The sequence below is a fragment of the Coturnix japonica genome, chromosome 20 (assembly GCF_054131305.1).
Source record: "Coturnix japonica strain WE chromosome 20, WE-NBRP24, whole genome shotgun sequence".
Taxonomy (NCBI): Eukaryota; Metazoa; Chordata; class Aves; order Galliformes; family Phasianidae; genus Coturnix; species Coturnix japonica.
Genome location: NC_140682.1, coordinates 9,040,624 through 9,053,118, shown reverse-complemented (window position 1 = coordinate 9,053,118; position 12,495 = coordinate 9,040,624). Strand labels below are relative to the sequence as shown.

General features: G+C 45.4%; 3 protein-coding genes across 3 annotated transcripts; all 3 read right to left on the bottom strand.

The window, feature by feature from the left end:
• Window positions 1-12: 12 nt before the first annotated feature.
• Window positions 13-803, bottom strand: LOC146757609 (rho GTPase-activating protein 32-like). Its single transcript, XM_085520763.1, has 3 exons — window positions 727-803; window positions 461-542; window positions 13-190 (listed from the first exon to the last, which is right to left on the bottom strand). The coding sequence occupies exons 1-3, from the start codon at window positions 775-777 to the stop codon at window positions 42-44; spliced, it is 282 nt and encodes a 93-aa protein (XP_085376889.1). The 5' UTR covers window positions 778-803; the 3' UTR covers window positions 13-41.
• A 5,338-nt stretch (window positions 804-6,141) lies between these two features.
• On the bottom strand, window positions 6,142-7,220 carry LOC146757608 (obscurin-like protein 1). Its single transcript, XM_085520697.1, has 2 exons — window positions 6,959-7,220; window positions 6,142-6,314 (listed from the first exon to the last, which is right to left on the bottom strand). The coding sequence occupies exons 1-2, from the start codon at window positions 7,206-7,208 to the stop codon at window positions 6,142-6,144; spliced, it is 423 nt and encodes a 140-aa protein (XP_085376823.1). The 5' UTR covers window positions 7,209-7,220.
• A 670-nt stretch (window positions 7,221-7,890) lies between these two features.
• Window positions 7,891-11,623, bottom strand: LOC146757607 (obscurin-like). The gene is made up of 4 exons (XM_085520696.1): window positions 11,605-11,623; window positions 9,616-9,750; window positions 8,252-8,716; window positions 7,891-8,151 (listed from the first exon to the last, which is right to left on the bottom strand). Exons 1-3 carry the CDS (start codon window positions 11,621-11,623, stop codon window positions 8,271-8,273), a joined length of 600 nt encoding a protein of 199 aa, XP_085376822.1. The 3' UTR covers window positions 7,891-8,151; window positions 8,252-8,270.
• Between the last annotated feature and the right edge of the window lie 872 nt (window positions 11,624-12,495).

Here is a 12,495-nt window from a genome sequence, read left to right as displayed (position 1 = left end):
CAATGCCTGGTTTGGATGCTTCCATTCCTACAGCTCAGCCCTCAAGTCCTGTTGGCTAAATACCTCTCAACGATGTCAAGCAGGGACATGGATCCCGAGAATGTTGGAGGCTCAGGCTGCTTCGCTCTCCTGGGGCAGGCCTTCAACAGGGAACGAAGGCAGGAGATGAACTTGCCCCGTTTCTTTGGCTCTGCGCAACAAAACAAAAAAACAAGTTCATTTCAGCCCTGGCTCGGTTGGACGAGGCCGAGTGCAACACATTCAACAGAACACATAACAACAGAAAGCATGTTCCCAACAAAGACACGCAAGAACGGATTTTCCCCATCCCTGGAGGTGCCCAAGGAGCTTAATGCAGTTCTCTTTCTAAGCTTGCTCAACTCGGGCATTAATGAACCCCCTGAAAGCCACGTTCAGACCCCATTTTACTAACCCGCATTGTCAAATGTAAAATACGCACCTGGCTTTGGCAATGAATGTAGGATGGACTCGGGCAGCTTTCCCCTGATGAGTTCCACGCACTCACCAGGGAAAAAACCAACCTGTAATAAGAACAAAAAGACAGGTGGGCATTAGCCCAAGCCCAGAGCCAAAGGGAAGGTCCTCTGACACCGACACAGGGCAACTGTTTGCATCCAGAAGCCATCCTGTGCAGGCAGAGCAGCTCCAACCGGAGATTCCCGACTCTACTGAAGCTGTGCTCTCTAGTCAAAAATGTGTGCCTACCTCAAAGCCACGCTTGCCTCTCCAAAAGGGGCTCGTCTCCTTTGGTGGCATATCAACAATGCACACGATGTCTCCAACCTGCAAAAGATTGAAACATCAATCCCAGCTTCAGCACAGCTAAAACAAAAGCCTTCTTCTACGACACAAAATATGAGAGAATTCCCGAGGCGTTCACACTCTATACTAATTCTGTGCACAACAACAAGGAACGCCTGGAACTGCTTACCTCCAGAGAGAGCTCATCCAGCCCCTGGGCGACGTGGCTCCTAATAACATGGGCTGCCGCAATCGCTGGTACGTTTAAAGATGACATAGCACGCACCAGCTGCAGCTCCCGCATGTTATCAGCCTGCAAAACAGAGCACAGGCCGTGGTCAGGAGATGAGGACAAACCAGGAGGATTTCAAGGTGAGGAGCACATCTGCAAAGAAAGCTGCAGCAAATGCGCTCCGTCCTTATCAGGAGCACTTCAGAAGGAGCTGCACGTCTCATCACAGTTATTTCCCTTTCTGGCGTGCATTGCCAGGCCATGCAAAGATGCATCTCTCTCTACCCAGACTAATTAGCAATGGCACTGGCACAGACAGGTGGCCAGGCCCTTTTTGGCCCATTCTTTCCTGCAGGAGAGTACACCTGCAGCTCCTTCTAATGGCTCAACACAGGGAAAAAAGACTGGCCAGAGCTTCATACTGTACCTCCGTCGCCGCCAACTCAGGCTCACGGCTGATCCCACTGCACGTAGCACCCATCACAGCAAGTGTGAACAGCTGGAACAGAGCAGAAACACACTTCTGTTTTCTCTATTCACACAGCACAGTATGGACAGACTTCTTCAGAGCTACCCGCGCATACCCTGCGGCAAAACCATGCGGGGGGACAAAACATGGCACGTACCTGGCAGTGAGATCACCTCAAGCTATCTGCAGCAGTTCCTTGTCGCTTTGCTCGGATGAAATGAGAGCAAAAGCTGCACCGAGGCAGTGGGCGGAGGGTGAGGAGAGGAGAGAGAAAGAGCAGGTCAGTGAGCAGGGCTAAGACAGTCACGGAATAACACACACAGCACAACTGTCCCACCCACTTGCTGCAAGACATGCTGAGTCTCAGGCTACGTGATGCCTGTCCGCCCAGCAACTTTACAATGCTTCCACTACTGAGCAAAGACAATGGAAGAAGCACGGGACAGGTGCCAACTTTACTGATACCCCCTTTGGAACGTGTGTACCGGGGAAAATTACGTCTGATGGTCAAGAGTAAGCAATACGGTGCTGTGAGCTCAAACAGCCAGCAGTTCTCAACACCTCACTGCCCACCCATCCATCCCACGTCAGCTCAGCTTACCTACAAGCTGCTGCACACGACGGTGAGAAGAAAAAGCACTAAAGATACTAACTAAAGCCACTAACTAAAGGCACTAACTAACTAACGGCACTAACTAACTAAAGGCACTAACTAACTAACGGAACTAACGAACTAACGGCACTAACTAACAACAGTAACTAACTAACAACGCTAACTAACAACACTAACTAACTAACAAAACTAACTAACTAACAAAACTAACTAACTAACGGCACAAAAGGCACAAGAACAACAAGACAACCAACCACTCCGACCACTAGCTCACCCACAAAGGAACACAGAACGCACCGCTCCTCCCCTCATTCCAGCCGCTTATGACATCACCAACGGCCAACAGCCTGGTCCACCATGACCCCCCACAAGGCGGGGAGCCAAGACCACGTGGTCACGTCTGATTCCAACACGGCACCACAACATTCCAGGACTCAGTGTGGGCTTGGAATTCTATCCTGGTGTGGCAGCGCAATGGGAGGTGTTAGGGCACAGCTGAAGAGCTGACAGACACCGGACGTTTCCAAAGGAGGGTGCCAGATTAACTCTCAGCATTCTCTTGCGGGGCTCTTAGGAATGCTTCAAACCCATTTTCACTGCCTAGCTCATTTCTAGAAAGTCCAGTTGAGAAATGCTCACTTTGTCTGGGGAACGCCTCTATGCATCATGAATGAAAAATAAAATAAAATAAAATGGGCACGCGACCCTATGAAACTTACCTCTCTGCTCTTGCTGTCAGCCAGACACCTCAGATGAGCATGACGTGTCCCTGCTCCTGAATGAAGATTCACCCAAGTCTGTGTTCCTCTCTGCTCCATCTCTGGCTCTAAAAGAAACACAGACAGAGATGATTACAAGATCCTTTGTGCAGATGAAAGACAAGGGTGCACACGAATTCTGTTTAGCAAGAAATACTACATTCCCAATGGTAGTACTTGAATCCTCCTTTGGGGCTGGAGCTCAACAGGTCAACACATCAGAAATAACACAAAGTGCATCTGGAAGACGTGTCTCAAAGCCCAGAAAATCCAACACGGGAGGGGGCTGGACAGTGGACCACAAGTGTCCATTTCCATTGCAGCTCCCTGTAGAGAACAGCACCAATCAGCAGGCGTGAATCAATTCATTCACAAGCTGCACAATGACTCTGTTCTTTACATGATAAAGAAACACACAGAGATTCCTGACCAAAAAGTTGGGAGTTAATAACGACCAAAGAGGTTCCTGTTCCTACGCCTCATCCTCTCACCCCAACTCCTGGGTGATGCCCACAGGCTTCAAGTCAGCTCTCAAATCCATTGAACTCCAGTCACAGAACTCCATCAAAAAGGATGTCACACATGTGACACTTACATACATTTTGCATCAGAAACAGTGACGCCAGCAGGAGCAGAGAGGTGACTGTCCCCCTGTACTCAGCACTGGTGATGCCACAACTCGAATTCTGCGTCCAGTTTGTGGCCCCTCACTGAGAAAAAGACACTGAGGCATTGGAACGTGTTCAAAGAAGGGCAACAAAGCTGGTGAGGGGTCTGGAGCACAATGGGGCCATATGAGGAGAGGCTGCAGGAGATGGGAATGCCCAGCCTGGAGAAGAGGTGGCTCAGGGGAAACCTCATTGCTCTCTATAACTTCCTGAAGGGAGGTTGCAGTGAGCTGGGGGTCGGCCTCTTCTCTCGTGTCATTACTGATAGAACTAGAGGGAATGTTTTCAAGCTGCGGCAGGAGAGGTTCAGGCTGGACATTAGGAAATATTACTTCTCAGAAAGGGTGGCCAGGCACTGGAATGGACTGCCCAGGGAGGTGGTGGAGTCACCCACCCTGGGGGTGTTCAAGGAACGTCTGCAGAAATCCCTGCTGAAATCCTGACCTCTGCCACAGGTGGCTGAGTGACACAAAAGCTGTGTCCTTGGTTCCCGGCCTTACCTTCACATGCTGTTCATCTTGCTCTGCAGCTCCTGTTCTGAATAGTCTTCTTATATTCCCATGTGATGTACCCTGAAATACATCATTTAGTGAATCTGAACAAAACATAAGACATTAATTGGAACTGTGAAGAAATGTTTTTTGCACTTTACTTGGAGGATGTTACATGCTATACCTTCTTTTCTCAATTGTAACACATGATTTTTTATAAAAAGAAACATAGCAAGTCAGCTCTTCAGTGTGCATATTGATGAAACTTGGTGAAATACAACTTTAGAAAAAGGTAATTTGAAAATTTAAATATTCTTATCAGAATCTCTGCTATTAGTTACCGTTCCAATGTTCTGATTTGATGGTGATTCTCTCAGAGCTGTTTTGTCACTCGCCACCTCAAATGCACTTCAAGTGCTTTAGGAGCATCACTGGAATTTTGAATAAACTCGATATATTTTAGGAAAGCTGCTACAGATGCATGACTGCAGTACTTTGGAAAAATATAATCTTGATTGAACGCTGAACAGTGTTATTTAATTATAATCCAGGTAATTAAATTAATTAAACCAAGGGAATCACCTCCCAGTCAGTCAGCTCCCACCAGGGAAATCGCTTCCCTGCCAAGCAGATGCAACCAACACAAGCTGCTACATCACTCTAGGGCCCCACTGAGTCTTCCCAAGGGGTCTCCAAAGGCTTCCCTGTTGACTTCTGGGAACCTGGAAACACTCACATGGAAACCAGTGCCCCCTAATGTGCCCCAGAGGTTTCTCAGGGCCCTGCAATTAGCTCTACAGACATCCAGACATGCCCCAGAGCAAGTATGTGTGCTGTAGGGAGCCCAAGAGACATTCCAGAGTATGCTAGTACTCCTCAGTACGCTCAAGGGTTCTTCACCTGTCTCTAAATATGCCATACTTGACTTTGTTTTCTCTTCTGGAGCTTAGTTCTCAGCTTTGCTTTCTCATGCCATTTATCATTCAGTTTAGATATTATTTTAACTAAAATATTTTAATCCACCATATTTTCTGAAAACTAAGAATTGATCCCGCTCAAGGAAACAGAAGAGAAAAACATCACCCACAGGCTGCAGATATTTACCTCGACTTCTCTACATGCCTTCCCCAGTGTGCTTTTCAACTCACATTGCACAGTGACCCTGGCTTTTGTTTCAGAGTCCTCTGTTTCACAGGTGTACTCCCCACTGTCCTTGGCGGTAGAGTCATGGATGATCAGAATGGCCCCAGTTCCCTCCTGCTGCAAGTCGTACTTCTGGCTTTTTCTGATTGCTTTGCCATCCTTGTACCACCTGATGTTCACATCTGGTTTCGACAGCTCACGGCTCAGGCTGATGTCCTGCCCTGCTGCTGCTGTCTTATCCTCCAGCTGTTTTGTTACCTCAGTAGGTTTTTCTGAAAGAAAACATGCTTTTTGAGTAACATACACTTAGGGTAGGATGCCTCTCTCAAAATACACGCATCTACATGCTGGAGATAAGTTAGAGAGGCACTTGCAACAGACGCCATCCTACAGCCAGCAGTAATCTGTAAAGTACAGACAATAGAATTCCAGGCACCATTAATTCTCTCTTAAATCTACCCCATTGAGGATGATGAACCATGTCTGAAAACTGCCTCTTCCTTCTCTCCACTGATCACACTGGGAGCCTCAGATGATGCTCTCAGATGCACATGTTCTAGATAGGAATTTGTTGTACAGCTAGATGATGTGAAGGCCATCCCTTCAGCTTATACTTAGAGGATATTTGCTCCCACAGTTCCCTCAACAGATCATTCCTGATTTACTGTTAATGGAACAAGCTGTAGTGAGATGACCATTGCCAACACTACCCCAGTGCTTTGGGTAGTTCTCACATTTGTGTAAAATGGTTCCTCCTTTTACTTATTTTTAAGAGAAATTCTCAGTGCTTCAAGGTTCAAGTAGAAGGTTGCTATTCACTTTAACCATATTATGAGTTAGCTCTCATGACAATCTTATCAGAAGACAGTTGAAGGAATCAGACCCCAGAATCTCTCCCATCTCATTACCTTTCACAGACAGAGAGGCTTTGGAGGTTAGACCACGGGCAATAAAAACGACTTCCCCAGAGTCAGTAGGAGTCACACTTTTGATAAGGAGAGTCTCTTACCAACCCACGTTAGAAGCTTTAAATCGCCCACCACTTTCCACTCTGCTTCCATTCAGTGTCCACTTGAACTCATCAATGCTTTCATGGGACAGAATGCATTCAAAAGTGCAATCTTCTACCTCCTGGATTTCATTGTTTTTCAGCCGTTTGCTAATGCCAATAATCAGCTCTGGAAGATAAGAGATAGGTTAGTATGAGGTTTAGATGGAGAAAAGGCATTCGTGACCAATGTGAGTAGCAGTACTGGTGTTTGAACTCAGGATTTGCAGATCATGGCTGCGTTCCTCACTGATGTATTCTCTAAGACATTCTCCTCTCAGAATTACCAGAAAGCTATAAAAAAAAAGAGACGTGAATCTCTTGGCTTTGCTCTGGAAGAACTACAAGGAGAGCAGCTCAGTCCATGGAGCACAATGAAGATTCAATGAGCTACAGAGGGAAAAACCTAACAGAGAGGACAACTCTAGGATGCTGCGTGAGAAAAAGGGTTTTGCCTACGACAAGACATTAAATGTTTCTATTAGCTAATTTGTTACCATCCTACCCCTACTGGTGTTCAAACCATTTCTCCATTTTAGGGATGTTTAGAAAGGAAACATTTCCAGGACATTCTTGACGTTTTTTGTGATTTTCATGGCAAAAGGAGATACATTTACTTCAAAAGCAATGGGAATTTTCCAGACATCACTGCGCTAAATTGCAGAAATACTGTTCTATTGTAGAAACTATTAAGGCTCGTGGGGGAATAGGTGTAAGACATAGTGACCACACTGAATGTGCTTTTAGCACTCCTTCACTTTCCACAGTACTTACCCTGAACGCCGACATTTGACTTGGCAACATCAGTGCCAATATCACAGGTATAGAAACCTGCATCTGGCTTCTCGAGGTCATGGAGAAGGAGACATAGGGTCTTCCCAGACTGTACCAGCTCATACTTGTTGCCAGAAGTGAGCACATCACCGTCCTTTTTCCTCACTGGTTTGACCTTCTCTTTAGAGACTTCACATTCCAATTTAATCACACCCCGCTCCTCACCAAAAACATCATCCAAGGACTTCATGAAGACAGCAGGATTCTCTGCAATTAAACAGGCAAAACAGAACAACGTGATACAGAAGTTGCGACATTTCCAGTTGCTTTCAGCTTTTTAAGGAGAGATCAATAAATCTTTACCAGTACGGACAACACCAATATAGAACCTAAAGCGGTTTCATGTCTCTTGACAGAATGCGCTTTAAGGAATTCTGAACTAATCAGTAGGAGAATACAGGGAACAGGAGGGACAGCCTGCATTGCTGTGGGTGGGACTGATATCATATGAAGTTATTGGGATGCAGCTCTTCTAAAGCTGGAGAGCTGGCATTGCCCTCACATGGAGCAGAGCTCATACAGCAGGCCACAGGATTAAGAGGATAAGCTGATCTCTCCCTGCAGTCATAAATCCTTGGAGACAACAGCATTGACACTGCATGGCACTGAAGCAGTAAAAAAATTGCTCCTGTAACTCTTCTTGTGTTAAGTAAAATGATGATAAAAAGCAATGGAATGCTTTGGCAGGACACCAAAACCATCCTCCTTCGTTGATATCTGCTGCAATGGAACCTTCCACTGGAAGAAAGCCCCTGATAACTTGTCACCCCAGAGAGGTGAGCTTTAGAAGTAGGATTGCTTCACAATAGAATGAACTGGAGCTCCTTAGCATCTCTTGCATCCAGGAGGGTTGTGACCAGACCCACCTATCACCTTCAGGCGCGCGCTTTCTGACACCTTGTCTGACTTCACTGTCACTGTGCCAGCATCTTCAGGCTTAACCTGACTCATTGTCAGTGTGCAGCAACTGCCAACGTTCTTGATGTCATTGTAATTGTTGGTGTAAAGGAGGTTGCCATTCAGGAACCATTCCACGTCCTCGTCATCATGGGACAGCTCGCAGGAGAAGACAGCAGAGCTTTCTTCTTCAGTTTCCACATCATGCAGGTGCTTCGTCACTTCTACATTGCGAGCTGTGGGGAAACAAGGTGAACTGTTACAAAAATAAGAACCTTAAGAAGAGAAATCTGAGGTGAAATAGGACATGGAAGAGGCCACCCTCCATGCTCATACCTTCAGCTGTCAGCGTGGCCTAAGTCTCTGCAATTTCTGCCTTGCACTTGTACACACCAGCATCATCGGGCTTCAGCTTCAGAATCTTGAGCTCTGCTGAATGCTTATCCCTCTTGATCTTGTACTTCTCAGAGGGCTCGATGGGTGGGTGGCCCTTGAACCATTTCACAACCTTTGGAGAAGGCCTGAAGTCACAGGACAGGATGACAGAATGACGTTCCAAAGCTGTCTTGTCCTCCAACTTCCTGTTGCCTGTCATATCAGTGGTGGTTTTCGGTATGGTCAGCCGGTGGATGGTGCCTTCTTGCTGCATAATCAAGTTTCTGCCAGCCTGTAAGATTTCTTCACGCAGATACCACTTGGGAGGTTTCATAGAAGGAATGGATATCTCGCATTCAAATTTGGCTTCTTCAGGCTCAGTCACATCCTCATCACACAGCTCCTTTACTAGATTAATGGATTGCTCTTTAAGAAGGATGGAACAAGAGAAAGCAGAGATTTAGAAGGAATATAAAAAACCCATACATTATCACCCTACTTACTCATGTCAGCATTACTGCACATGAACACTACACCTATCAGCTCAAAATGCCTTAAAACATCATTAAAAAAGTAGTAGAAAGAAAGGAAAGTTGTTAAGAAGTCAGACAATAAGACTGACAACCTGAAGAGAGCCCAGATCTTCTGATTCCCAGTCCAACATCCAAATCAAATCATGACCTTCCCATCTCGATATCAAACTCCTCGCATTACGAAATGGAATAGAGGATCAGTGAAACACAGACATTGATAATTACTTTGGTTAAATACAGCAACGTAGCTCTGAACAACAAGTTTTCTCCTAGTAAAGGTCTCTGTAGCTCAAATGTAATGACTCTACTTAGGAGAAATTCATTTTCCAGGATGTTCTTGCCCTTATAATTGTAACAGTGGCAAAGCTGGGGACTGAACTCTTGAGTACTGTGCTAACTCAAATGTCTCCCTTTTCTTTACCACACTTAACATCATATATATACCCTAACATTGTATATATTAAAAAAAAAACACAACCTGTGCTCATTTCAAACATACAGAGAAGATGAAGAAAAATTCAAGCTATGTTTTTATCCCTCAACGTTCAAACACAAATCTGAAGTCTAAAGGTAGAAAATCAACTTCCTAAGAAAATCGCCTGTTTTACTTAGCAAAGTAAATCCCAAAAGACAAGCTGGATATTTTGTGGGCAGAAAGGCAGGTAGGTTGGAGCTTTTATTTTAGTGAAAGGTCATGGTGGTGTTTAACTTCCTTGACATTAAAGCAAAGGATGTTAGCTGGTTTATAACATAAGATAATTTAAGCAAAATCGTCATCAGAAGCATAATTACCTTTCACTGTAAGATGGGCACGAGATTCTGCCTTTTCTGCTACAGATTTTATTTCTGCGGCATCCTTGACTTGGACACGTGTGTAAGTCAGCGAGTAGGTCTTTCCTGAAGCAGAGAACCACAGAGTCACTAAGGCTGGAAAAGACCACTAAGGTCATCTAGTCCAACCGCCAACTCATCCCTACCAAACTGTGCTCTTGAGAGCAAACCCACAACTACACTTGGCTTCCTTGAGCAAACAGCTCTGAGGCACATGGCCAGGCTGAGCATCATCCATCTGGTTTCACAGCATCACTGCCTGTTCTCTCATGTCAATGAAACCAGCCATTCCCCCACATCCACATCCCACCAAAGCTGCTTAGTGTTCCCAAAGCAAATGCTCACCAGTTGTTTCCAACTTGAAGGTCATCTTCTGGCCAGCAGCCTCGCAGATGTATTCTCCAGCATCTTTCTTCTCCAGCTGCTCCACAACCAGACGCCGTGTTTTGCCCACAGATTCCATTCTGAACTTTCTGGAGGAGGCAAGCAGTCTTCCATCCTTGGATCATTTTACTTAGATTGGATCCTGTGCTACTTCACAGCTGAGGGAGGCACTTGCTGCCAGGGCAGCACTCAGCTCTTTCTGCACCTTCTCCTGGTTTATAAACACAGGTTTTGGCTCTGAGGGAAGAAAAGAAAAAGTATTGACTGAGGGACCGAAATGAGACCAACTTGCAAATTTGTATGTACAGGTTGGAACAGGTTTAGGTTACCACTTGTGCCCAAACTAATAGCCTTCACTAGAGAATATCAGCTCTTCTGTTGAAACTAAGTGTCAAATCTAGGCAAGAAAGAACCTAGGAACTGAAGGAACCAAGAGGGTCCTTGAACACCAGTCCCATGGTTGCAAGTCACTATGCAAACATATTGAACCCAAAAGAACATCTGTCCTGCAGGCAACCAAAACCTGAGTTCCTTTTACTTCAGACCCACTGTGAAACATCAAAACACATAAACGTGTGATAGTCAAACCACTGGCTGCCTTTTCATGACCCAGAACAGTACTCCTGGCTTCCTGAACAGACTCCTCATGGCCTCTACCATTGCCACAACTGTGACTGTCAAAGACACAAAGGAAATATGCTCACCAATGCAGTCCTTTGTTCTTTGTGTGTGATTTGCAGATATCTATTTTACTTTGAGCTCTGGGAATAGTCAGCTCTACCAGGTCTCTTACTGTGAGTAGCAGACTCACCTATCCAGATGCAGCCTCCAACATAAAGGCATAGGAAAAAGGCAGTGTACTACTAGGAGAAGTTCCTGCTTCTCCTACCATGAAAGCCTGCACGTACAACATGCACTCCAGCCTCACTGCACATACTTATCTTAGTCAAATGTTTCGGTGAACAAGAATTACAGTTTGGGATCTCAGGCACAGGAGAGATTTGAATAATATCTTGAATATGCTTCCATTGTACATATATCAGTAATTATTATTCTACAGACAGACTGAAACAGGTCTTTGTGCCATACTAAAACCAAATACTTTCTACAAACCCAGGCAATCAAGTCTAGGGAAAAAACCTCAGCACAGACTACTGCAACTGGATCACTGTATAATAGAAACTAGATTTTACTTTACTGTTCTCTGCTGTATTTCAGACAACACCTGTCTCACCTGTGACATGAATCTTAAAGGTGAGTTTCTGGCCAGCAGCCTTGCAGCTGTACTACCCTGCATCTTTCTTCTCCACCTGGCTCAGCACCAGCCAACGCTGTTTGCCCTGTGACTCCACCTTGAACTTCTTGCTCCAGGTGATCAGTTTCCCCTCCTTGTACCACTTCACCTCCATCTTTTCCTGGGCCACCTCGCAGCTCAGCGTGGCATTTTCTGTTGGTGCAGCCTTCATCTCCTTTTGTATCTTGTCCTTCTCTGTAAACACGTCTTCTTTCTCTGCAGGGACATCACAAGAGTCACACAGTTTTGCTGTAGTCTGCTGCAGATCTTACTCCAGTTGCCCGTTTTCATTATACTTGCACTTCACAGGGAGCATCGTGATGCCTCACTAAGACAGGAAAATACTTTCCCCTCTATTTTGCCTTGGGAAATGATAGACATATCATTTCATGTCATATCATATCATATCACATCATATCATATCATATCATATCACATCATATCACAAAGCTAAACATTTTGCAGTCTGATAGCAGATTTGGACATGAGATTTAGAACACCTGCATGCACTGCTGAACCTCCTATCTTATCTTTTTTTCTTCTGATGTCTCTCTACATTTCCAGTAAATCAGAAGGGAACGGCCCTCTAGAACAGGTTGCCCAAGGAGACTGTGGATGCTCCATCCCTGCAGGCATTCAAGGCCAGGCTGGATGTGGTTCTGGGCAGCCTGGGCTGCTGCTTGGCAACCCTGCACATAGGAAGAAGGGGGCTGGAACTGGATGAGCACCGTGGGCCTTTGCAACCCAGGCCATTTATGAGTCTGATTATTGGCATTTTCCACCTCATTGTGTCATTCAAATTTTGTAACCAGATCTCTTCAACCACCTCCCCTTTTCTCACTCCTTGCATGCCTGGTGTGCTCTTGCACTGTAACCCTGCAGACACCAGCTGACTACAAGAGCTGCACAAGTTACCCTCCTTGCCTATTGTTTGTTGCAGTAATTCATTCCTGGATGGAAAAGCACATGTAGAAAAGTGTTGCTATGAGACTAGATGACAGAGAAAGTCCTAGAGCCAAAATGTTTTGCACCAGAGAGGCTGTCAGTTGATCCTCCAAATGCAAGACACACCAAATGAAGTGTTCCTTTATCTCTGGGATTCCAAGCATTTTCTCACCTCTGACTTTCACTTGGAATGTTGCTTTGTCATCTTTTGTTTCACA

Coding starts and splice junctions, on each gene's coding strand:
- LOC146757609 (XM_085520763.1), bottom strand. CDS start 777: ATGCCACCAAAGGAGACGAGCCCCTTTTGGAGAGGCAAGCGTGGCTTT. Junction 543..726: donor GAGGCAAGCGTGGCTTTGAG/GTAGGCACACAT, acceptor TTCTTATTACAG/GTTGGTTTTTTCCCTGGTGA. Junction 191..460: donor ACATTCATTGCCAAAGCCAG/GTGCGTATTTTA, acceptor TTTGTTGCGCAG/AGCCAAAGAAACGGGGCAAG.
- LOC146757608 (XM_085520697.1), bottom strand. CDS start 7,208: ATGAAGTCCTTGGATGATGTTTTTGGTGAGGAGCGGGGTGTGATTAAA. Junction 6,315..6,958: donor GTCAAATGTCGGCGTTCAGG/GTAAGTACTGTG, acceptor CTTATCTTCCAG/AGCTGATTATTGGCATTAGC.
- LOC146757607 (XM_085520696.1), bottom strand. Junction 8,717..9,615: donor TGCCCATCTTACAGTGAAAG/GTAATTATGCTT, acceptor TCCTTCTTAAAG/AGCAATCCATTAATCTAGTA.